Source organism: Gossypium hirsutum, chromosome D11 (genome assembly GCF_007990345.1).
Source record: "Gossypium hirsutum isolate 1008001.06 chromosome D11, Gossypium_hirsutum_v2.1, whole genome shotgun sequence".
Taxonomy (NCBI): Eukaryota; Viridiplantae; Streptophyta; class Magnoliopsida; order Malvales; family Malvaceae; genus Gossypium; species Gossypium hirsutum.
This window is the reverse complement of record NC_053447.1, coordinates 26,260,718-26,285,887: the sequence shown is the minus strand read 5'-3', so window position 1 is coordinate 26,285,887 and position 25,170 is coordinate 26,260,718. Positions and strand designations below refer to the sequence as shown.

At 33.0% G+C, this 25,170-nt stretch overlaps 2 protein-coding genes across 3 annotated transcripts; one reads left to right on the top strand and one right to left on the bottom strand.

Annotated features, from left to right (window-relative positions):
- The first annotated feature begins 348 nt into the window (after positions 1-348).
- LOC107913222 (probable inactive receptor kinase At5g67200) lies at positions 349-3,165 on the top strand. The gene is made up of 2 exons (XM_041103941.1): positions 349-1,991; positions 2,468-3,165. The coding sequence occupies exons 1-2, from the start codon at positions 563-565 to the stop codon at positions 3,028-3,030; spliced, it is 1,992 nt and encodes a 663-aa protein (XP_040959875.1). The 5' UTR covers positions 349-562; the 3' UTR covers positions 3,031-3,165.
- On the bottom strand, positions 3,134-13,815 carry LOC107913221 (kinesin-like protein KIN-4A). 2 transcript variants are annotated; one of them, XM_041103939.1, is made up of 26 exons: positions 13,365-13,814; positions 12,552-12,698; positions 12,300-12,449; positions 11,878-12,131; positions 11,509-11,696; positions 11,302-11,426; positions 10,732-10,768; positions 9,969-10,060; positions 9,709-9,816; positions 9,506-9,619; positions 9,227-9,320; positions 8,922-9,034; positions 8,407-8,505; positions 8,217-8,330; positions 7,988-8,104; positions 7,809-7,889; positions 7,211-7,282; positions 6,636-6,729; positions 6,526-6,557; positions 6,062-6,159; positions 5,883-5,981; positions 5,512-5,733; positions 4,950-5,112; positions 4,295-4,450; positions 3,929-4,216; positions 3,134-3,551 (listed from the first exon to the last, which is right to left on the bottom strand). In XM_041103939.1, the coding sequence occupies exons 1-25, from the start codon at positions 13,479-13,481 to the stop codon at positions 4,004-4,006; spliced, it is 3,099 nt and encodes a 1,032-aa protein (XP_040959873.1). In that variant the 5' UTR covers positions 13,482-13,814; the 3' UTR covers positions 3,134-3,551; positions 3,929-4,003. The 2 variants fall into 2 exon arrangements, with proteins under 2 accessions (XP_040959873.1, XP_040959874.1); XM_041103940.1 differs by lacking the exon at positions 3,134-3,551 and adding an exon at positions 3,665-3,768 and having other exon boundaries at positions 13,365-13,815.
- Between the last annotated feature and the right edge of the window lie 11,355 nt (positions 13,816-25,170).

Here is a 25,170-nt window from a genome sequence, read left to right as displayed (position 1 = left end):
CTATTAAACAAAATAAATAAAATACAATCTCATAACATTCTCTAATTATTTGGATTAATGGATGGGTTTGAAATGTTGATAAGCGTTGCAACGTGAGGATCTTAGGGTCTCTGCTCTGCCCCACTCACGGGGTAACCAATTAGAGTTTGACTAATGTTTGACTTCCATCCCTCCTTACATTTCACATGACTAATATTTGTCTCCTCTCCACCTCGGTTTTCCATGCAGTCACCTATGTCTTCGCGCCTCTATTACCTATTTCAGGTTAAGGAATCCTTATATATTTGGGTTAAACCTATTCTGTTGAAACTTTTTTTTTTATTTAAAATTAATCTCTAAATTTAACAATTATAATATTAATTTAGTAAAAAAAAAGGTTAAAACCCTATTTAGAATCTAACTTAAATAAAAATAAAATTTCAAAATAAAATAAAAGCAGGTATGGTAGTGGGGTTAACTAGAAGAAATAAGTAATAACACTAATAAATAATATAGGTCCAAAAAAACGAGCATCAAAATTCCTCCAAGTCCCCCCACAGCTCACGTGACTCTTGCAAATATAATGGTTAATTGGGAAACAAAAGCGACGGCACAAACAGGAGGAACAATGCCCCAAACTATCCCCATACCTGTCCTTCTTCTCTTCTTCTTCCTTACTTGTTTCTCTGAGCCTATAACTTACCCTCCCCAGACCAACTTAATGTTGCCATCCGACGCCGTTTCCATCCTCTCCTTCAAATCCAAAGCCGACCTCCATAACAAGCTTCTTTACGTTCTCAACGAGCGTTTCGACTACTGTCAATGGCGAGGCGTCAATTGCATTCAAGGCCGCGTCGTCCGCTTTCTCCTCCCCAATTTCGGCCTCTTTGGCACTTTTCCCGCCAACTCCCTCTCCCGCCTCGACCAGCTCCGTGTTCTCAGTCTCCATAACAACTCCCTCTCCGGTCCCATCCCCGACTTGTCCTCTCTTTACAACCTTAAGTCCCTGTTTCTCGGCCGCAACCATTTCTCTGGAACCTTCCCTTCTTCTATCTTGTTTCTTCATAGATTAACCTCCCTCGATCTTTCTTACAATGAATTGACTGGTCCCCTTCCAGTTAACTTAACCGCATTGGACCGGTTAAACATCCTCCGCCTTGAGTGGAACCGGTTTAACGGAACGGTCCCGCCTTTAAACCAACCCTTCCTACTCATCTTCAATGTTTCAGGCAACAATCTTACTGGAAAAATACCGGCCACGCCCACTTTATCCAAGTTCAATACGACGGCGTTCTCTTTGAACCCTCACCTTTGTGGGAAGATTATCAACAAAGCCTGCACTACGCGTGCACCGATTTTCGGTTCTTCTTCAGCTTCGAGTCCGGCAGTGCAAAGCCCGAAGGCCAACTCCGGAGGGATTGTAGCTCTGCCACCGCCGCCTTCACCAAAGAAGAAGCACCAGAGACCTGGGATGGTCCTTGGGTTTACTGTCGGCATTGCGTTGATAATATTTTCAGTTTTGTTAGCTTTAGCTGTAGTTAAAAAGAAAGGCGGTAAAAAGAGAGTAGAGTCGAAAGAAACAAAGCCAACAACAGTTTCATCCGAGGCAACGAGCTCAAAAACCCAAGTGGAAGGAGTTTCGGAGAGAAAATCAGTGATAAACGAAATTCAGAAGCTGAAAAAGAGTGGGAATTTAGTTTTTGTTGGTGGGGAAGTGGAAGGGTACAGTTTAGAGCAGTTAATGAGAGCTTCAGCTGAGTTATTAGGGAGGGGTAGCATGGGGATTACGTATAAGGCAGTGATTGATGGGCAATTGATTTTGACAGTGAAGAGATTGGATGCTGGGAAAACGGCGGTAACCAGCGGTGAAGTTTTTGAACAGCATATGGATGCTGTTGGGGCGCTGAGACACCCCAATTTGGTGCCGGTTAGAGCTTATTTTCAAGCTAAAGGTGAAAGGCTTGTGATCTATGATTATCAACCCAACGGAAGCGTTCCCAATCTCGTTCATGGTATGCTCTTTTTTTTTTTAAAATTGTCCTTTTGTCGAGTTTTTGCTTCTGGGTTTTGTTAAGTGAGTTATGACCGAGTTTTATGGCATTTAGTTGCAGTTGCCGTTTGAGACTGTAGGGTTTAAAGAAAACTAAAGTGGGGCCTCTGTTTCTTTATTGTTGTTTGATAATTGGTAATATTCTGGACCAATCGACCTTTGGATTCTGGATGAAGTTAAAGCTAAAATTATGGCGAAAAAGTAGTGATAGTACTGAGAAAATTGTTCAACTTTTTAGGCTGACACCGACAATTCCAGCGATGTTTTTTTATCAAAAGCTTGCAATTTGTCCATTGCAGGTTTATTCAGTTTTATATATGTGAAGCTGTTAATTTGCTAATTGAATTATTTGCAAGGGTGGGCTTAGTTAGTACCTTAGACAAAGTTTTTTAGACCAATCCACTGCTTATAACAGATGCGAGATTAATGAATGAACAGGTTCAAGATCAACTAGGGCAAAGCCACTTCATTGGACATCATGTTTAAAGATAGCAGAAGATGTTGCAGAGGGCCTTGCCTACATCCACCAAGCATCAAGGCTTTTCCATGGCAACTTGAAATCGTCCAACGTCCTCCTTGGTTCCGATTTCGAAGCTTGCCTCACCGACTACAGCCTTGTGTTCCTTGCAGACTCTTCTTGTTTTACTGAAGATCCTGATTCTTTAGCCTATAAAGCTCCTGAGATTCGAAAATCCAGCCGCAGACTAACTCCCAAGTCGGATGTTTATGCCTTCGGTGTGTTTCTATTGGAGCTTTTGACAGGCAAACTTCCATCACGACATCCGGTGCTTGTGCCTCAGGACATGCTGGAATGGGTTAGAGCAACACGTGAAGATGATGGTGGGGAATATCACTGGCTTGGGATGCTTACTGAAGTTGCTAGTGTTTGTAGCTTGACATCTCCGGAACAACGGCCAGCAATGTGGCAGGTGTTAAAGATGATACATGAGATCAAGGAGAGTGCGATGATGGAAGATAGTGCATCTTTTGGTTACTCATAGCGATCACGTTTTCAGTTCCATCTTTTGGGATTTATGGTATTTGGTTTTCAAACTCTCTTGTATATGATCTGATGTCATCTATTTACACGTGAGATTTATATCATATATGTAAATGATCAGCAAATTTTCATATAAGCTTTTGATGAAAAATTTACGTGTTGCATCTATGGAACAAGTTTTGACAAGATTAAATATGACACACACACACACACACACACACACACACACACATACACACACACATATATATAAAATGAAAAGCCAGCCATATACAATTTGGCAGGAAATTTCATTTTCATGATAACGAAGAAAAAAAACATAACAGAACTCTACCAGTACTCTTCATGAACTCAGTCAAGCTATCAGCCATTTCCAGCACCCTCAAGGCCTATTAGTTTGCGGACATGCTTCAAAATGTGATGATTTAACCCTCCCCCAAAAATTTGAAACTCAAATATTAGCTACTGTTGGTAAAGATTATATGGCAAGCACCGACCTGTTTATGGCTATTTACAATCTGCCTGCATTGATAGACGAAAAAGAATAATACATGAAATGGGAATTTTCAGTCGAGCATAGACATCAGATTGGCTAATCAAGAAAACAACTAAAGGACACCAGAAGGAACCACAGAAAAAGAAAATTATGTTGAATTAATTAGGACAGCAAATATGTGTATTCATCCAGGAGAATGAGCTAGCTATCTATAATCTATCAACCATGGCTTGGCTGTAAATACTGCAAGGACAGAAAACAATGTAGATGAATGAACTCAATCAGTGCATAAGGTCAGGTCACTAAAGCGCAATGTAAGTGTATCGCCTAGACCAGGGATAAGAGAATATTTAATGTTTCTAACCATGTCAAAAAACAATCAACAAACTGGGATGGGAGTTACCTGCATTTTTTTTCCCGGTAAACCATGCAGACCAGTTTTGCCAGTCAAGATTTATAGATGGTGAATATAAGCTTATCATATCAGTTCAATCAGAGCTTGCGCATGAGGCCTCGATCTCATTATTGTTTCATCACTGTGTTTAATCCATTCTGAGAGTTTCCATGGCTTCTGCCACTTCCATCTGAATTGAAGTAGCCACTGGTGATGACTTCTCTTCCACCTCCAAAGTTTTCCAGTCTGTCCCATGGCTGTTACTTTCTGTATTGACAAATGTTCCACTGGTACCATCTGTGCACACAATATCTCTACTTTCTGATCAAGCAGAAAGACAACAATCTAAAAGACCACATGCAGCAGATAATTTACCTTCCGCCTCTGATCTAGAAATGCTGCTGTGTCCGTAATAGATCCATTAACAATCCCGGGTGTAAATTTCAGTTGCTTGGGGACTGGGAGTGACGTTGGTGAAAGGGAGGGGCTTAAAACATCTGCCAAGTGTTTTGACGAACTGCGGGAGTTCCCCTGTGGAATTACATTTATAGTGAGAAAATAAAATTAGGAGTACATTATAAAGTTGAATATTGTTGGATTCCTGAACATTTGATTTATTTCTAGTGTTATTAGTGAGTGCTTATTTGGTCAGGAGATGACTGTTTTTTCCTTTGTCAAGATTCTTAGGATCATCCGTTTGATTTATTTCAAGTGTTATTGGTGAGTACCAAGAGTTGGTGTGAAGATGATTGCTTTTTCCTTCATCAAGTTTCATAGGATCATCCAACACTCATAATTCACAGATTACTAATGGACAAAGACATGAAATTATAGGTCATTTAGAAATCATCACCAGCTATGGAATTCTTGAAATATTACTAGGATTTTTGGACATGAAATTAAATATTTTCAGTCCATACATCAGTTAATGGATGTTGCATGATTTGAGCCAAGTTTGAATGACATTTTTAGTTTATTAACATTAAACATTAAAAAGAAAAAATGGGAGACTACAAGATGATAATCTCACCGTAGCTGATGTAGCCAGGGCAATAACAACAGCTTGCTCCCTCATCTTTTGCTCCTTTACAAGCTCTTTTTTCTCTGCCTCACTTTTCCATAATAGAGCTGTGAGATCCTTCAATTGCTGTTTGAGGTCCTTAATCTCCAAATCATTCTCCCGCAACTGAGATCTGTTCATACAAGTACCACGGAAATCAACATGCAGGTAGTAAGGTCATTGGGACTTGGGGTTAGTAAAAACATGCCTGTGTTTTCATTCTATATCCTGAATGTGCAAAAGCAGTAATCAACCCCAGTATCCATATTTTCTGTTTGTAGGTGTTTAGTGGGCATAAGGGTACATTTTTACTAGCTTCTTGTATGTGTGCAGACAGAAAATGGGAATCTAGGCATTTCCAATATCTGAGCTAGGAATAAATCTTCAGCTACTTTTAACCATCTATATGTAACTATTTATCTCAATAAATTTTACAGATGGGCCATGTTACTTCAAGTGTGAGATAATCAATTCGACAGAAGAAAGGGCAATTAAAATGAAATATTATTCAGATTCTAGTTTGTATAAGCACCTTGATTCTGCGGTAGCATTAAACAGGTATTGAAGCAAGCTCTTTGCCTCACTTAATGAGTGTACTTGATTCCACTGCCTGCGACCAACCAAACCACACTCCTGTTCTTCTGCATCTGAGAGTTGCGACACCATTGCCTTGAGTGCATTTGAAGACATGCTAAGCATGTACTCAAGTGAGGCTATTCTTTCCATTCTTGCATTTGGTGACATAGATAACAATCTAATTGATAGGAAAAGACAAGGTAAAAGGAAATCATAAGCTATCCATTATATTTACATGATGTACTTATATAGTTTTCATAAGATGTACAATTAAGAATTGATCTTGCACATTCCATCATATGCACACTAAGCAAAATGATTATGTACCTAGAATGCCCATTGTTTACTCTGTGAGGAATGTCCCCATTCAAAGAGAACTGATCCACTTCTTTTAATAAGGTTAACTCCTCTGCCAGAGCACTTTGCCTATACAATGATTAAAGTATCACGCTTTTAGAAAGCATACAAGTACTGAGTGTAAGAGAAACAAACTGATGGGTACTTACACTTGGATCTGCTTTTCATATTCAAAACGAACTTCACGCACTTTCACCATTACTTCTAGCTCATGGTCAACCCACCTTCGCAGAGATTTTTCATTGCTCTACAGATGCATAATCAAAATTAAAAATGGCCAAAATTTAGCTATGAAACTTTAACACAATAAACAACTAGCTTAAGGTTGGATTTAGAATTGCCCATTCCTTTCGTGATCAGGTGAAAAAGAAGTTGCAAACTCAACTGTACACCATGGTTAATTTACTCTCTGTTCCATCCAAGTATATTAAGCATTTTGTTTGTAACAAAAATATTTGTTTTCCCAACTAGTTTGCTATCCTGACACTTTAATCAGGATTGGAAGCCTAACCCTCATCATTTAACTATAACATGCTGGTAGATTTCATTAGATATGGCTGACCCAGAGTAACAAATTTGTCTATGAGTAAATGCTTAATTACAAACCGTTTACCTGTCCATTTGGTGAATGTCCATTGTGATTAACTGAAAATAGTAATAAAAAATTAGTATATCATACAAAAGAACCGATTACAGGTTAATTTCACAAAAAAAAACAATTACCTGAGTTGTCACGTACAGAATACTTGTGCGCTTCTAATAGCTCTTTCAACCTTTTGGTAGCTATTGTCGCTTCTTCTGTTTTCCTTTGAAGAACCTGCAGGAAAAAGTGTGATTGTTGGTCAGGGAATAGGTAAAACCTTGACAACTCTGCCATGTCCTGTAGGTAAAGAAGTATGCCAAAAGGCATGTCCAAAAATTTCATGTATAGGGGAAAATTTCCTGAGAATCTTGACTGCATCAATCCTCAGAATTGTCTGTGATCCTTTCAAGGAATGTTTAACCAGATCAGGTTGATAAACTGAATGCTTTAAAGAAATTTAGACTTTGGTTCATCCTTCAAAATGCAAGGGATTAATGAATAAGGCAATGTCTAGAGGCCTACCAAGAACACAAGTATTAATGCAAGTCTGCTCTATACAAGTCAGGCCAGGAATGAATGAATACCTTATGCGGATGCCCAACTTAGGACTCCAAAATGGGTACACAAGGGGGTCCATATTAAAATAATTTAGAATTTAAATAAAGGTGAAATCATAAAACATCAAAAACAAGCTGTGTCCGTCATGAATTGTTACCAATTTTTGGCGTTGATTCAGGGCTTCGAGTTTATGCCTTTCATACTCATTCCTCCTTCCCTCTTTTCTAAGCTGCTCAAGAAAAGTAAAATGCTAATAGAATTATAGTATAAAAAGACAATAAGATACAAAATACAAGCATAACTAGCGGGAGCTACTTTCAGAACTTTCAGAGCAGTGGAAGAAAAAGGTCACCAGCAAAAATATAAGCATCTATTAGAAGGCGAGTTTAGGTCACCCTGAAACTTTTCGGAGAAGAAAAACCCTAGTAAAATGCCCCAATAGAAGGAGGTCCAAACATAAAGTAGTTACTAAAGAAAAATATTGCTTAAAGTGGTGGATAGATGCCTGGATACAATGAGGAAATATTATTTTGGACCCAAGCACATTTGGATACTACTTCACCTTTCGGGATAACTTCAACAAAATCTAGATGATAATAGCCAAGTTAATGCATACTCATTCCCTTTCTAACTCTAGTTTGTGTTCCATCATAGTTCACAATAGAGCAAAATGGCTTTTCAGGTAACCCTTCTGCATTTGAAAAGAACAAAGGGAAGAGTGGAACTAGATTTGTTGTTAATGAAAGGTTCAGCACCTGTAGCAATTCCTTCTCACGAGAGGCCTTCCACTGACGAAATTGTTCTGCCTCTTGTTTTATCTTGCGCTGCAATTGAACCTTCCAAGAAGAGAAGGCACATTTCCAAAAATAGTTAGAAATTTTAAGCTACAATGTATAGATGTAAACATGGAAATATCACCGGGTGAAAGACAAACTTTTTGAGCCTTTATGTACTGTATTTCTGCTTGCAATCGTTTTGCTGCTGCATCACTTCTTTTCTTTTGCTTCAGGAGTTCAACCTGGTTTTCCTGTTTCTTCTTGACGTCAGAAATCTGAAATTGGAAAAGAGAGAACGAAGAAAAAGAGAGAGAGAACAAGAAGATGTCAATAATCAAAAAAGAATATTGTCTCGTAAAAGTTTGATGATTAGATTCACAAAGTCACCTGTGCCTCAAGTGCTTTTATTTTCTGCACATTTATCTCTTGCCTCTTTTGCCTTTGTGCATCAGAATTAGCAGCACGATTCTCAAACGCAGCTAACAATCGATCTCTGTCATGCTGTGGTTGTGTCATATAAATTAAGAACTAGCACAAAGGCATATTAAACAACTGAAACTGAATAAGGTCCTAGTACCTGCTCAATTCTTTTTTCTTCCTCAAGTTCCATGATTTTCTTCTGGAAATGCTGCTTTAGTGCTTCAGTGTCAGCTCCTCCAACAAGTTTCATCTCAGACTGCACAAAAATAATGGCCTGGCTTATTAGCCCATGAGAAGATCAATTTATTTCTGCCAGAACTCTACCAGAAAAATACAAATTTATTTTAGAAGATAGGAAAGACTTTGTAAGAGATCCAAGCTTGATGCCTTTCCATGCTTTTGAAAAGACAAATGCTTCTTGTAAAACTATTTGTAAGCACAGAAAATGGCTAAAAACAGATTAAAATTCCAACGCTGTCATATCTTTTTGGAACTCCAGCTGAAAGCCTATATAGATCATAAAATAAGATTCTACCTAGGGAAAGATCAACATTTATGTTTTATAAAAATTGAATCTCGATTGGAATAATAAACATTCTCTTTCAAGACTATAATTCGTTAACTGGTAAATGTATATGTCTGTGCACAAAAAACAAAGTTTACAGCAGAAACCTCTTTCTGCTCCAAGTGCTTGTTTAACTCGTTCAATTCTCTATCCATGGTATTTTGCCGAAGTGCATGCTCTAACTCTTTTGCTGCTACATCAATTTCTCCAGGTTTTTCATCTGCAGAAATTTACAAATTCAAATTAGTAATGCTGTAGTTTTATCTTTTCTAAGAATAAGACAGAATCAAAAGGGATTTTTCAATGTCACAGGGTAACATGCATCTTATCCGTTCCCAACATCACCAACACAAGATGGGATTGAAGATGGATTTTTCATATTAATGGCCATTTAATTAAATAAGTGGTCTACCTGAAACCACTTCATCCATTTGACAATAAGATGAGTCCATGCTCTGAAAGGCCCTCTTATGTACATCGCTTTTCATAAAACATGCATGGCCATCCTGAGAAACAGCACAAAAAGGGTAACATAACAACCAAGCAACTTTCATTTTAGAAGGTTATTTTAAGATGAAACAAACAAGAATAACAAATTCAATTAGTATAAAATATTATGATCTAGTTCAAAGCATACTATAACAGATTTGCATAGAATAAAAGGAAAAGGAACCTAGACTCATCAACATACTTGAGCGCCACTCTCACGACACTCTAAAACAGCACGTCTGCTGCAGTATTCATGAAGTTCTCGACGAAGATCCTCGTTAGTAGCCTCCAGCCATGTAATCCTTTCTTTGAGAACCTGTTAAGGTATTTTATGTGCCATTGTTGTAATATCTCCTTAGAAAAATCATTCAGAAACCATTACATTGACAGATGTCAGGAAAATACCTGTATGTCTGAAGTAGGCCCTCCTACACGAGCACAAAGTTCTGCTCGTAGGTATTGTAACTGTTGACACATTTTTTGCATCTCAGTGGATATTAGATCTCTATTCACCTGTAAAATAAATGGAAAGCTGTCCGGTTACCTAAGGTGACCATTTATGATCCATAAAATTGTGCAAGGATCCAGAACTTTTAATAAAAGGAAAGGGAAGCAGTAGAATTACAACGGACTAGCAATAAGAAAAAAACCAAGAAAACACTTACAACAGGTTTGTTCTGAATATTGCGAGCACGATTAGCATATTTCAAAGTGTTAAGACTTTCCTCTGCATTAATGTCTGCAGGACTTATACAAGCTGGAAAAAAAAATCAACGTTTTACAATGACACTTAGTAAGAAAATTAAAGAATTTAAGCGACCAAAAGCAAGATTTACAATCCTACCATTCTACCTAAAACGTGATACAAATTAGACAGAGCAAGAATGAAAAACATGATAAAAGAATTAGGAAGCAGAGTATAAAATATGGGTTTTAGAGTATATGCATTGGCAACATGTGTCTAGAAAGCACATGAAGCCTGGCAAAAGATCTGAATCCAACCATCACATCTTAGATTTTTTGAACAGTAATTAGATTGATAATAGCAAAAAACGATGCTTGACCAAAAAACCAAGAAGTAAAGGAATAAGCTAAAGAAATAGCAGGATCCAGATGAGTGCAGAGCTTATATGTAAATCCATATAGCCTCCACATTTTTGTTTCTCTTTTTTTGCAACCTGGGTATCAAACATATGAAATATCTTCCAAAGATACAGAGATTATATAGAATGATATTGGGATGATAAGATAATATGGAGCAAAACAGTTGTCAACAGAGAGGCTTACAAAAATGACTAACTGGAGCACAGATCTCATGCATTCCAGTATCAATTTTTCTGGTGAAGAAAATACGTTGTTTTTTTTTTCTCAGCAAGAAAATACATTGTTACTTTTTTTAAAACAATACATTGTTATTTAGATATGTACCTATCATAACTGTTTTGCTGTTTCCACCAAGTGAATCCTGAAACACAAGCAGACCAGATCAGAAGAAAAAGGCAGAAAACAGAACTTTTGAACTTTCTTTGAAGTTCCTAAATTACAAACCTTTTTAAAGGCTCTAATAACTAAGGCCTTTTAAAACATGTAAGATTGAGATTAATAACATAAGATCGAAGATCATGAACCAAAAACCTAGATACTGCCGTACCAAAATTCACAACAAATAAGTGTTCAGCCTCAATTTGGTAAATTAGTAGCAAAGAGAAAATAAAACAATTAGAGAGCATTACTCTTAAGTTTTCCAACAAAATGCTATAGCTGTACACATATGAGTAGTGTGTCGTGAGAGTTTATCAAAGCATTTGATATATGCAAAATTCAATAAGGCTGAATGATGCTTAGTTTAAGGGCCTCTATATATATGTATATGAGATAATTGAGAAAACTAGAAATTGCTTTAAACTTGCACATACTTTGAAATTATGTCAATTTTTGGACATTTCGGTTTCATCAGTTCAAATTAATTCTGCATGAATCTAAAAAAATAAATCTAACCTGCAAAAGTCGAGTCAGTTTGCTATCACGGTATGGAACATGCATCCCTTCTTTACGCTTTTTCTCATTCCCAAGGGCACTGATGACATTGCCCAGTGCAAGAAGCCCTCTATTAATATGAATACCTGCTCATGAAAATAGAATAGGATATTTAACACCGCCATCACACAAGAAGGATGTATTAAGTTTATATGCATATATACAAACCTTCTTTCAACCGAAGACCGTCAGAACCTGTTCTTTTTGCTCGTTCAGATCCAGCAAGGTCCACCAGATGGAGCTTCGCACATAAATACTCTTCAGACATATCTTCATCCGTTGTGTTATTAACAGTAGAAATTGATTGCGTTTTGTGCATTTGTTCTAATGTGATTGTGAAGATGGCATGGGATCGACTATTAAAACCATAAGTACGGCACACATGTCATTAAATGATGGAGATTAACAGATGGGTTTCAGAATGAAATAATCCATTCCCACAAAATAGCTAGAAGTTTCAGATATACAACAACTTATTGATTCATTTAAATATTTCTTCTGAGATGAAGTGGAGAACATCAGAAGTGGAGATTGTACCTGGACTGGTTATTCATATTTGTGCTCCCAGTTGACCGGCTTATTGATCCATGCTCCAGGCAAGTAGCCATTTCTTGCAGCGTACTAACTGCAACTTCAGTTGATCCAGCTAGTGTTATAATTCCATTTGATGATTCACGTATTTGTAAAGGTAGCCTTCCTGGAACTGCGGTTTTCACAGCATTCCTTTTAGGAGTAACAAGTTTGCCTACAGGTTCTGAATTCAGTAAATCCCTCACCTCTTCCCTCAGGATCTTCAGATTCAAACCAGCAAATTAGGTTACTCCTCAGAAATGTCATAGTATACATTGAAAAGAAACAAATAGTCTACTATATTTTCAATTCATTAAACATATTTTACAGTGACTAGAGAGAAATCCATTTCGATTTTTCAAGCAGCCAGCGGGCAACAAGTAATGTACCTCTATGAAGGAAACATGTAGCTGGAACTCTGTTCGACGCTTCAACGTTTCAATTTTCTTGAACAACTCATTCATAACTTGAGGAATCAATCCTGTCTGGCAATCATCTTTGGTAGCTGTTCCCATGGTATATGTCTTCCCAGATCCTGTCTGCAGCAGTTGCGCAAGTCAACCATGAACATAATTAAAGACATTTAAAAAAAAAAAGGCTGATCGAACTTAGAGCAGCTCTCGTATGTCAATTCATATTACCTGACCGTATGCAAGTACAGTAGCATTGTATCCTTGGAATAAACCATCGACAAGAGGGCCAACGCATTCCTCAAACATGGAAGACGATGGAGAACCACCATTTCCATAAACTTGATCAAATGTAAAGGAATGTGTCCCAATTTGCACCTGCACACATAGCCCAAAATAGCCGCAGCCAGCAAAAAAAATCAATTGTAAGAACGTTAAAGAAAATCATTTGTAAGGTAATAACAAATAAGCTAAAAGAAATAAAAACTTCATTAAAGCTTTTAACTTTTCCCGTACTTTATAGTTGCGAAATTATTAAACCCAGGAGAGCCACAGTGCTTAAATATACTATACTCCAAATAAGCTTGTACTTCAATAAATAAAGCTGTTCCAACTTAAATAACTACAATTTCAGCATAAAATTTAAGTAAATTCAGTCTTAGATTTTTCGTGCATGCATTTAGAAGGCATGATTTTCTGATTAATTCTACCTTTCAATCCTCACTCTGCCATGGCAATAATAGTAATAATAATAATAATAATAATAATAATAATAAAATGATTTTGGAAGAAACTTCAAATGCATCATTACACTAGATAGTAGTTTTCATTAAAAAAAAAACAAAACGAAAATGCTATAATAGGGTTGAATAAAAGAAGGTTTAAAAATATTATAATTAAAGAAGAAGAAGAATAATAAAGTCGAAAACTAATACTAAATGAAATCATGCTTGAACTTAACAAAAAATAGCCTGACGCATACAACAAAAATGCAGAAATGTTAAAAAAGGAAAAAGAAAAAATGTAAAGTTAAAAACGGAGTACCTGAGGCTTTCCAGGAGTAACAGTAACACATTCTTTACAACCTTGAGTCCGTTCGTCGCCGATAAAAGGCCTAATATGAACGGCGACCTTCACCGAGCAATTCTCAGCTGCTTCCATTATTAACAACAACGACGACGGCGACGACAAAAAAAAAATCCAAAGCCAGAGCCTCGAAACAATATTTATTTAATTTAATTTCTCTGAGAAACAGAGTATTCTCAACCGCATTCTCAATAAGCTCAGATTCGATTTGGGTTTAAAGAAAAAGGACAAAAATGGGAAGGCGGTAGTGGAGATGGTGGAAGTGGTGGCGGTTGATATAACGAATTGGAATAGAATGTAAGGACAAAGACAGTTTAGAAGCTATCAATATTTTCTTCTTCACTGCTCCTATAACTTCCACCCCAGCATCTTGTGTGTCCATTTTATAACCCCCCCCCCCAAAAAAAAGGAGCGAAATTCCGGAATACGCTTTGTTCAATTGTATTACATCAGCTCATATTAGTAACAAACTCAAGAATTAAATGCATAAAAATTACGTGGGAGTGGTTTTAGATCACGAATTGGTGGCGGGAAGGATTAAACAGTGACCACACTTATGGGATTTAATAGCGTAGCTGAATTGTTTGGATGGGAATCGAAGTTTGTAAGATACTGAACTTTATAAGGTTGATCATTCGTATGTGTGTGTACGTCAAACCATAGCTTTGGTTGCTGTAGTTTTAATATATCATCATTAATGTGCATTTTGATTTCTTGATTTAAATTTTATGTATTTCTTATTTATTTTGTTACTCTTTATACAAAAATTTTCTGTTTGTGTGTGTGTTCTTTTATTACCCAATTTAATATATTATATTTTACATTTTTCATCTTATAATATTGTATTACCTTTTTTGAGAATATTGCAATTATAAATATAATACTACCATTTATATATAAAAAATCAAACTGATATAAAATATAAAAAATAAAAAGACTCGTGCATAAAAATTAGCTTAATAAGAAATTTAGCTACTAACATTCACATGTTTTTGTCAAAATGACTTTAATTGTATTTTTGAGTTTTTCTGACCATTAACCTTTATTTTTTTTTCAAACTACGTTTTCAAACAAATTTGATAAAAGTACCATTAAAAAAAATTAATGAAGATGATACGAAATATTTTTAATAAGATATAATTTATTACTTAAATAACCCAATAAAATAATTCCATGCGTACAAATGTATTAAAATAAACTTAAATAGTTGTGGCTATGCGCCTAAACTTCACAAATAATTTTGATAGGCATTATATATATCAATAATATAATGCGGAAATTTTTTCTTTCTCAATTGTACTAAAATCAACTTGATTTGGTAATAGTTTTGGCTATGATAATGTTATCCTTATATCTTTTATTAATTTGATTTTTAATCTTTTTAGTTAAATTTAACCTTTAATTTTTTGAAAAATTTAAAATTTGACCATTAACATTTTAAAAAAGAGTTGAAATGATTTCTTTAACGAAAACACGGCTAAAATGTTAAGTTTTTACATGTGGTATCTTGCAAGATAGTCCATGTGTATTTCATACTAATTTCCTTTTTTGAATTTTTATAAACTTTTTATAATTGTTTGAACTTTGATTTATTTTTTATTTTACCATTTTTTAAAATTAATTGTTGACATGACATATATGACAAATAGTGTCATGTACTTATAAAGTGCACGTTGATTACCGCACCAACAATGTTAAAAAAAATAGTGTTTTAATTAAAGAAAAATGATTTGACTCTTTTTAAAAGGTTAATGGCCAAACATAGCTAAAAAAAAGGGGGTCAATTTGACAGAAAATGTAAATATTAAGTGCTAAATTTATCATTATGTCTTTTGGTTAAGTAGCACAGGGTTAAAGCACTATTTGAAGCCTTAACTTGATAATTGTTCTCATATTAGAGTTTGAATTTTTTTTATTCAAATTAGTCCCTAATATTTCTTTTAAAAATTTGAAAAACAAAAAATACAAACCTAATATAAAAATAATTACCAAAAAAGAAATGCTAAATTCAGAGCAAATAGTGCATATAAGAAAGTACAAACTTCATATATACATTACAGTTACTAAATTTAATTCATTAAAATAACGTGTAAATTGTTTCCTACCACAAACTTGTTTTGGTTTTTTTTCTTGAGAAAAGTTAATGGCAGGTTTGAATGAGGATTAAATTAAAGCACGAGGACATGGATAAAAGATTGCTTGAATTTGTGAGTTTGTGACAGTAGCAAACCTGAAATGCTTGGACCAAAATTGATTCAAAAAAGTGAAAAATGAACATTAAAAGAGTTGGATGAGATCAAATATTTAGTTGTTATAGTTTCAAGATAATAAATACATTTTACATCTTTTAATGTGATGTATTTTATGAATGTCACAATAATTTTAGAGGGATGAGGCTATATTTGGTCTTAAAATTTACTATTTCTTTTCAACTTTTTTCTATTTTCATTTTGGTTTTGAAATTTCATAATTTTTTAATTTACTTTCTAAATTTAGATTCTGAAATATGATGACTTTAAATTTTAATATATATATATTGTTTTTTTTAAATTATTCAAATTAACAATATCCAAGTTCAGGGACTAAATTGAGAAAACTACTAAGTTTTGACATTAATGTGAACAAAAAATTTTTTAAAGACCAAGGTGAAAAATATTATCAAATTCAATGACTAAATGTTACTTTATTCCAATTTTAGAATAAAAACATGTTTCATAACGTATTTTATATATTTTATACAGGTAAATTTTGAATCCAATTCTATTTGAAATAAATCTCAAAAGTACAAATAAATTTTAATTTAATATACATATGTGAATTTTGATTATATAATTATATACATGATATTTTAATTTAAATTTAGTTTTCACAAGCTATTAACACCGTTATTGATGTAGCACAAATTTAAGGTCGCATATTGTATAAATAAACAACTATAAATATACAACATAAAAAAAATAAAGTGTATATACTTCTAAAAAATGTATGCAATATATATTATTTATTTAACTATTATAATTTGAGTGATTAATTTGGTGCCGCAAGTTGAATAACACTAATTTAAAAGTACAACAAAATAAAAAATAAAATTATCCATTTACAAAAACTCTCGTTCCTTAAAAAAAAGGGAATAGACTAACATATAGTGCAAAAAATCTACCCACATAACTATACAACATACTTTTATCATCATATATAGTGACTTGTCACACTCCATAGCATGAACCGTTGTAATAAGCCACCCCTATATTCTAGGTTGTAACAATTCATACCATTTGTGGGAACTTCAATGAGATCCATGGCTCAACTAGCTTAAAATGCCCATAAGAGCACGGATCAACAAGTCGACGACATACAAGAGGATTAATATAATGACCAACAAGAATATTGAAGTGATCAGTATGGAGAAGGAAGATACTAGCAACATGACTACGATTAATAACAATTTTATCCATAACAATTAGGGAACAACATTAGGGATGATCTAGATCACAATCAAAATGGCCAACCGAATGACCAAAGAAACAACTATCGGGGAGATCAATAGGAACGACCGTCGAGACACTACAAGAGCACCTGAATCGACCAAACTCCTTAGAAGGTAATCATCAACCACAACACCAAGGGGTTAAGAATCCAACTATGCAAAACCATAACTCAAAGATGTAGCAGTACACAAAGATTCAAAAGCAATTTAAGCTCTTACAAGAGAAATACAACTCGCAATAAGAGACTATGCAACGAAATGCTCGAATTATTTGTGAACTTAAGGTGAATTGAGCCCATCCAGAAACAGTGAATGAGGTGCCAAGGTATGAAGAGGTTGTGGCATCCGGGGCTGGGTGAAAGGAACATCTCACAAGAAAAGGAAGAAGGGACTCGAAGCATGGCCTGAAAAAAACGAGTGCAGTACCGGAAAAATCCCTATTTGGATAGCAGATGGAGGCTCTAATGAGGGTAATGGTCTAGAAATTTAATGTAATATTTTAATTTATTAAACAAAATATTAATCTTTCCCAATTTTATTGTAATTAATCTTGCCATAATTATTTTTAATCTTTATTATAATTATTGTTTTCCTTTTTACTCTTTATTGTAATTAATATTTCCATATACTTTTTATTATATCTACACGTGGCAGATTATTATCGTAACAAATAGCAGCTTATAAGATGTGCCACATAAGAATTATTTCTTAACTATAACTTTAAATTGCAATAGTATATATATTAGATTATTTTTTTACCTTTTATCTAATAAATATTGTAATCTTTAATTATATTTGGTTGAATTCTGTTAGTTTAATATGGAAATCTGTATTTGTGGTAACATATAAGATTTTTTTAATGAAACCTATTAGCTATATTTGTCGTCATATTAGTGTGCCAAATGCCATGATAACATGTTATATTTGCATTTTTTTTTCAAATCGGTTAATTCTTGAATTGATCCTTGCTAAATTAGTGATTTTATGTTTTAATCTTGTCAGGAATGCAATTGGGATGCTATGAGTTAAAAACGAGCAGAAAAAGACCAATTGCAGCACAGTCAATAAAGTCGGGTCGAATCTGAAACATGGAAATAGTCAAGGACTCATCAAATTTCTTTTGACTTTGCAAAAGCTAAAATTAGAAGAAAATCTGATTTTATTTTAATTTAATTATGTAATGAGTAATTAGACCAAATTTAGTAAATCATATATATATAAATAGGGTCTTTATGGTAGCTTTGGAAAATACACTTGTTGGAATTAAATAAGAATTATTCTTTTCCTTCCAAATTCATGCGTCAATAGCTAGCTATTGGTACTCCATTTTCATTTCCTTGTTCTTTGCAAAATTTGTTTAATTGCTTTCCAAGTCCTTTCCTTTCTCAATTTCTACTATTTTCATTCAAATCCACTCCATAGCCAACCAAAGCATGAATAATTTCATGTTTCACTAAATACTAACCTAGCTTTAGGCCGGTATTCTTTCTAGTCAAGAATCGTGAGATATGTATCCGTACTAAAAATCCTTCCAATCGGTATTCACTATTTTTCTTAAGTATCGGATTGACAAATTCATCCCTTAAAGTTAACTCGATTTCAAATCAAAAAGTGCGTTAGGTTGGAGTCGTGTTTGAGGATAGTTGGGGAAACGAGTCGGTCATGCTGTATTCGGATCTCCGAGAACAAATCAAGGGAGAAGTGATCGGGTTTAAATGACATGCGCGATTGAGGTCGTTAATTCGAGTTAGGTTCTTCAAAACGCAAGGCTGCCAGAATCTTGAATCGAGAACGTATGTATTTCGGTTAGATAATCGGTAAGGGTTGGTTTGCAAGTTGTACTAGGACCAGTTACGAGAGGAAGGATTGGCAGTTTGGACATTCTTAACTGCTATAACTAGCTTATTGTCTGGAGGAGAAAATTAATTTTCGAGGATCGATTCAAAATCCAAAATCCACCGAGTCTAAGGCTAAGGCTTATTATCTCTATTTAGAAAATCCAAATTTATTTCCCAATTTAATTTTATTTCCAATTCATTTAATTATTTATTTATACTGTTTCAATTATTTAATTTCTAAATATTTCAAAACTCCCTTAATTTATTTGTTTATTTTTCAACAGGTCTGTTTGGAGTCGTGGGCACGAATATTGCCACGATTATCGACACGACAGAAATTTTGATCACAAGTTAAACGCGAAAGTTGATTATAGTACTAATCCCTATGGACTCAACCCTACTACCACTCTTTACTACTATTTAGAGTTATAATTGTAGGAATTATTTTTGGTAGTTTTGACGCCCATCATGCCAACATATATATATCTTTACATCCTCTTGTAATTATAAGGAATTATAATTCTCTAGATACGTTTAGCTGTTTTTCAACATTAGTGAATTTCTCCTTTGTCCGTGGTTTTTCTCAAAAAGGGTTTTCTACGTAAAATCTGTGTGTTCTTATTTTTCTTTCTTATTTCTTTGTGATTATTCCTACTGCCATTATCGACGTAAAGTATAACAATAATTTCTTTATGTCATGTTTAGTAGTACAAATTATAATTAAGTAGTTATATAATTTAATTTTTTTTAAAAAATATTAATTACTATAAAAAAATTATTAGTAATACTGGAGAAAAAAATTCTAAACAAGTAACAAAAATCAAAATTAAATCATCATATGTAATATGTTAGTCCACAATTTGATCACTAATAAAAAAACAAGAAAATTGACAATATTTATAATTTTATTTAATTGCTCTAGCATACCATATTTGTTAGGTTATTCGTTTGAAACATTTTAACATATACTCCTTATCATTATCAGTTAATCCTTGATCACTTTCTTCATCATCTAAATCACAATATGAATTCATATCATTAAAATTATCAAGATCTTCTTCTTTTATGCACTCTTTAAAGTGCAAATCATCTCAATTCCACTTACGAATGAAGTTATAAAATATGCAACATGCTCAGCATGATCAAGCTTTGTTTTTTAAGACTATATTGAGATGAAGTTATAAAACTTTGTTTTTTTTAGAATTGTACATGTCCTCTCAACCACGTTTCGAAACTTTAAATGTTTAAAATTAAAGAGTTCGCAAGCCATCTTCAGTGCTTGGGTCTAGTTTCATTCTCTAAAATAATATCATACCGCATAATATAGTGTGAAAAATACTTTTTGTATTTGCATATCCAATATCCACAGCATAATATTTCCCTACAGAAATAATATGTAACTATTTGAATAATTTATAAGAAAAATAAAATAAAATAAATAACGAGGTAATGAAAATATTAGTGAATTATCAAATGCAATTTTTTAACCTGTTTTGGAATTCCTCTCAAACCACATTTCCTAACACTCAAGGATTTGAGGTGCAATCCAACTTTGCAATCATTCAATTATAACTTAATTTGCAGTTGACTTATGCCAATGTGTTGAATAACAAACCAACTTTACAACCTTTTCTATAAGGTTTATTATTAATATTCCATGCAAATTAGGTGTAAATATATATAATTTATAATATAAATTTTATAAAAAATGTTTTATAAAATATTCAATAGTTTTTTAATGCATGTTGAAATAGGTTTCCATGCAAAAATGTTATAGCCTTTATAAATTTAATTTGCTATTAGGTCAAAAATTGCATGAAACACTTTGACTTGATGTATCCAATAGTAAAACAATTTTTATCTAATAATAAATATATAATTATATTTTTAAATAATAATATATATCCTAAAATTAAAATATTTTATTATTGTATAAAAATAATTTTTATATATTTATATAAAAAATAAATTTTAAATTTAAATCATATATGTGTTTGGAAAGCCATAGGGTAATTAATAATTGATTGTAACTACGAGCATAATTACACTAATTCTCAGCCTCTCTATGAATTAGAGTGCTCAAATTATATTCAATTCGATGGAATACATCAATTACAATAGATATTTAAATGTGTTATATATATAATTACAAGTAATTACATTTAAATTCAGTAACAATAAGTTTCAAATTTAGAAAAAAAAATTCTTATCATCATATCTCTAAAACCATGATTTGCATTTTGGGTTTAAATCAATGAGCAAATCCAAGTCAATCAACGCAAGCATGTTAAAACAAACAGATGATTGCTCCTCTTTCAACACAATCATGGCTAGCTGGAGGTCTTATTCATACTTATCAACATCCTTGTTTCTTTTTCCCCTTTTGCTCTGAAATATGTATTCATATAAAATATTTCATGTTTTTAAATATCAACAATTGGACGGTAACTGACATGAATGAAATGTTTTCTTCTTTAGACATATTTTATTCATAATACTTAACCTTAAAAAGGGATTAATGTACGTAGTTAGAGGTTGACAGGGATATCCTAAAATAAATTTTTTTATTTAATTTTTTAAAATTATTAAAATTTTAAATTAGTAAAAATAAAGGTATAATTGTATTTTGTCATCTAAAAATTATAAAAGTTTGATTTAATCTTTTAAATATTATAAGAATATAAACTATTAAAATGATAAAATTATATTTTTACTATTATAAAAATTACAATTTAATTTTGACCTCTAAAACTTTTTTTTTCCTTACTCCCTGATCACCTTAATAGTTAGGCGTAGTTTTATAATCCTTACATCAACATATTTTCGTCTTAAACATTTATATTTACGTATGGCACAAAGAATTTTGGTCTCTCTTGATTAAATGGTATGATTTTATTTTAATAATTTTCAATATAACAATTTAGTTTAAATTTTTTTAACTTCGTTGAAATGAAAAAATTGGCATTTTTTGTCCCTTCAAAAAATTAATTATTCAATTTAAATCGTTTTAACACCCTTTTTTTATTTTAATTATAAAATGATAAATTATATATTTATGTATGGTCTAAATAATAAAATAGTCATTTATATATGGTCTAAGTAAGAAAAATGATAAATTATAAAATAGTCATTTATATATGGTCTAAATAATAAAAATAGTTACTTATGTATGTTACCGATTTGTAATATTTTGTTAGCTATGCCATTACTTGACGTTGATGATGTTATAGAAATCTTATGTGGTAGGAATTGAATCATTAAACACGAATGTGGCTTCCACATCATTGTTACATAATTTGTACATGTTTTTAGTTTAAAATTTATAAATTTAAAATATGTTAGCCCCTTTTTTACTATTTAAAATAACTAAACCCTAAACAAAAGGGACTAATCCACAATCCTTCCTAACTCACTAATAAAAATCATTGTCCAAAACTATTGCCTAAACCTATTGTCATTGTAACAACTCGTTTTCAGTGAAATCGAAATAGTAGTTTCGGGACCACAAATTTGAGTCCGAAAGAAAATTTATTTTAACATTATTTTATGGTATGCATTATGATAGGAATATCGTATAAAAATTTCGTTAAGAAAATTTTACCGATTACATAATTAATTGATAAAATGACCAAATTGCATAAAATGCAAAAGTTGAATTCTAGTAGCTAAAAGGATCAAATAACTATGAAATTCAAAATTGGAGGTCCTTATATGGAAAATAGACCATTAAGAGGATTTAATAGATAAGTATGATGATTCATCAATCGAAAATTAGAAAAAGAAAAGGATAAAATTGGAAAGATGAAAAAATAAATGTGATAAATGATAAAATAAAGAAAAACATCATCATTTATCATCATCTTTCCCAAATAAAATATGGAAACCCTAGTCATGGAGAATTGAATAAAGAGAAACTTAATTGGCCTAATTAGATCCAGATAGATCACATACGGAGCTAGATCGAGGTAAAGAAAAAGTAACAGATTAGTAGCATACAAGTTCACGAACATTGTCGAGGTAAGTTCGTGTAACCAAATTGTATATATTTATATGTTTGAATTAAATGTTGTATATGTGAATTGCGTAATTGCTATTTGTATGAAATTGAATACATATCTGACAAAACCCAATAAATGTTAAGTCCCGTTTGAATAAATGAAATTTGGTGGATACAGGATTTCCCGTATTGATTGTGGTCCTGCATCTGTTGCAGACACACTATAGCTCGAAAGAGCATCCAGATCGGTTGTGATCTTACATGTGTTGTGGACACACCGTAACTCTTATGAGCGTCCCGATATATGGCTCTTCGTGAGCTTCCTGATTAAAAGCTATTTCTGAGCTTCTTGATTAATGGCTCTCCAAAGTTTCTCGATATGGCTCGCTTGTGTAACACCCCTTACCCGAGACCGTTGTCGGAGTCGAGCATGAGGCAATACTTGACTTAACTTAAAAGTTCGGTGCATAAAAATTTACTTTTAAAAGTTATTTCACTGTTCATAATAAGGCTGTCCACCTGCGCAGTAGTCACTAAATCAATTATAACTCAAGCTACGAAACTCAAAATTTAGATCCGTAAATTTTTCCTGAAACTAGACTCATATATCTTTTGACCATAAATTTTTTAGAATTTTTGGTTCAGCCAATTAGTACATTTTATTAGTTAACATCTCCCCTGTTTCACTGATCAACTGTCCTGACCTCTCGTCACTAAAATTCAATTATCTCATTGTACAGATTTCATATACTGTTCTTACTTGTTTCTACAGAAAATAGACTCAATAAGAAATCTATAAATATAAATTAAAACTCATAAATGTTTTTTTAAAATTTTTAATGATTTTCCAAAGTCAGAACAAGAGATTCCTAAAACCATTTTGACATTGTCTAACTAAAATGCAAATATCTCAGAATAAATATTTCCTTTGTCTACACCGTTATTTTTTTATGAAAATAGGCTAAATAAGATTTAATTCTATATCTCATCCACCCTCTAATTCATTTTCTACTATCCTTGGTGATTTTTCAAAATCACGTCACTACTGTTGTCTCAAAACTGATTCACTACCAATTTTTACTTTTTCATGATTTCTATGCATAATTTATCACCTAGGCATTTATAACAACAAACACCTTCATACTTAGCCATTTTAATAACTATTCATCATCAAATATTTACATATCATCTTTTGGTCATATCTTAAGAATATACAATCGAAATGACCAAGTCCCTATACATGCCATAGCTCAAAACATTTATTGTCTTAAAATACCGAGTTGTGGTGGTTGATAGTGTGAACGCTCTCCGACGTCTTCAAGATCCCGACTATGCTTGATAATACTATATGAAAGAAAAAGAAATAAAAGAAATAAGCATAAAGCTTAGTAAGTTTACAAGTAAATAAATAACAACATTTATCATAAACAATCATATTCATAAATTTTTATTAAGCATTAAGATCTTTACTTTCTTCTTTACTTACTCTCTTACTCGTTTACTTGCTTGCTTGCTTAACTTACTCATTCGTTGCTGAAATTTCTTTTCTCAACTGATAACTGAGATGCTCTTAATCTTATTAACTCACCTGAACTTTCATGTAACATCGTCTATTTATTAGCCCGTTGAATCATTTGGAATACTAAGGATACTTTGGTCTCCTGTCTGAATATAACATGCCAAAGCTATGTCCCAGATATAGTCTTTCATTGGATGTTTCTTGTACTGCCAATGCCATATCCCAGATATGGTCTTACATGGGAGTTCTCATATAGGTGCCAATGCCATGTCCCAGACATGGTCTTACAGGGGACCTCTCATCTTGGTGCCAACGCCATGTCCCAGACATGGTCTTACATGGGACCTCTCATAATCTCAATGATGCCAATGCCATGTCCCAGACATGGTCTTACATGGGATCTCTTTACCCAAATGTCATGACATTTGTATCCAATACATTCCTCATGTTTCAACGGGGCCTTTTAACACTGATTCTCTGTCATCTCATACTTGAGTTAACATTAGATATTTTCATGAAATAAATGCATAATTGCTGAAAAATAAAAGGATTAATAATAATTATCAAAATATTACATTTATTTACCGTAAACTTACCTCGGTACAAAATAGGATCAAATCTAGCACTTTAGTCCTCAACCTTTTTCTTTCCCCGGTCTAACTCCAAATTTTGTTCTTCTTGATCTATAATAGAAAATTTAGCTTATTTAATACTCACATTCATCAAAACAGTCCTTAACTCAAAATTTGACAAAATTACATTTTTGCCTCTAAACTTTTGCATATTTACACTTTTGTCCCAAAGCTCGGATATTAAACTTCATCCCTTATTCCTATGTTTTATGACATGATGAACATTTTTTCCTTCTATGGAAACATCAAATTCCCACTCTAACACTTACTTATGAACATTAGGTATTTTTA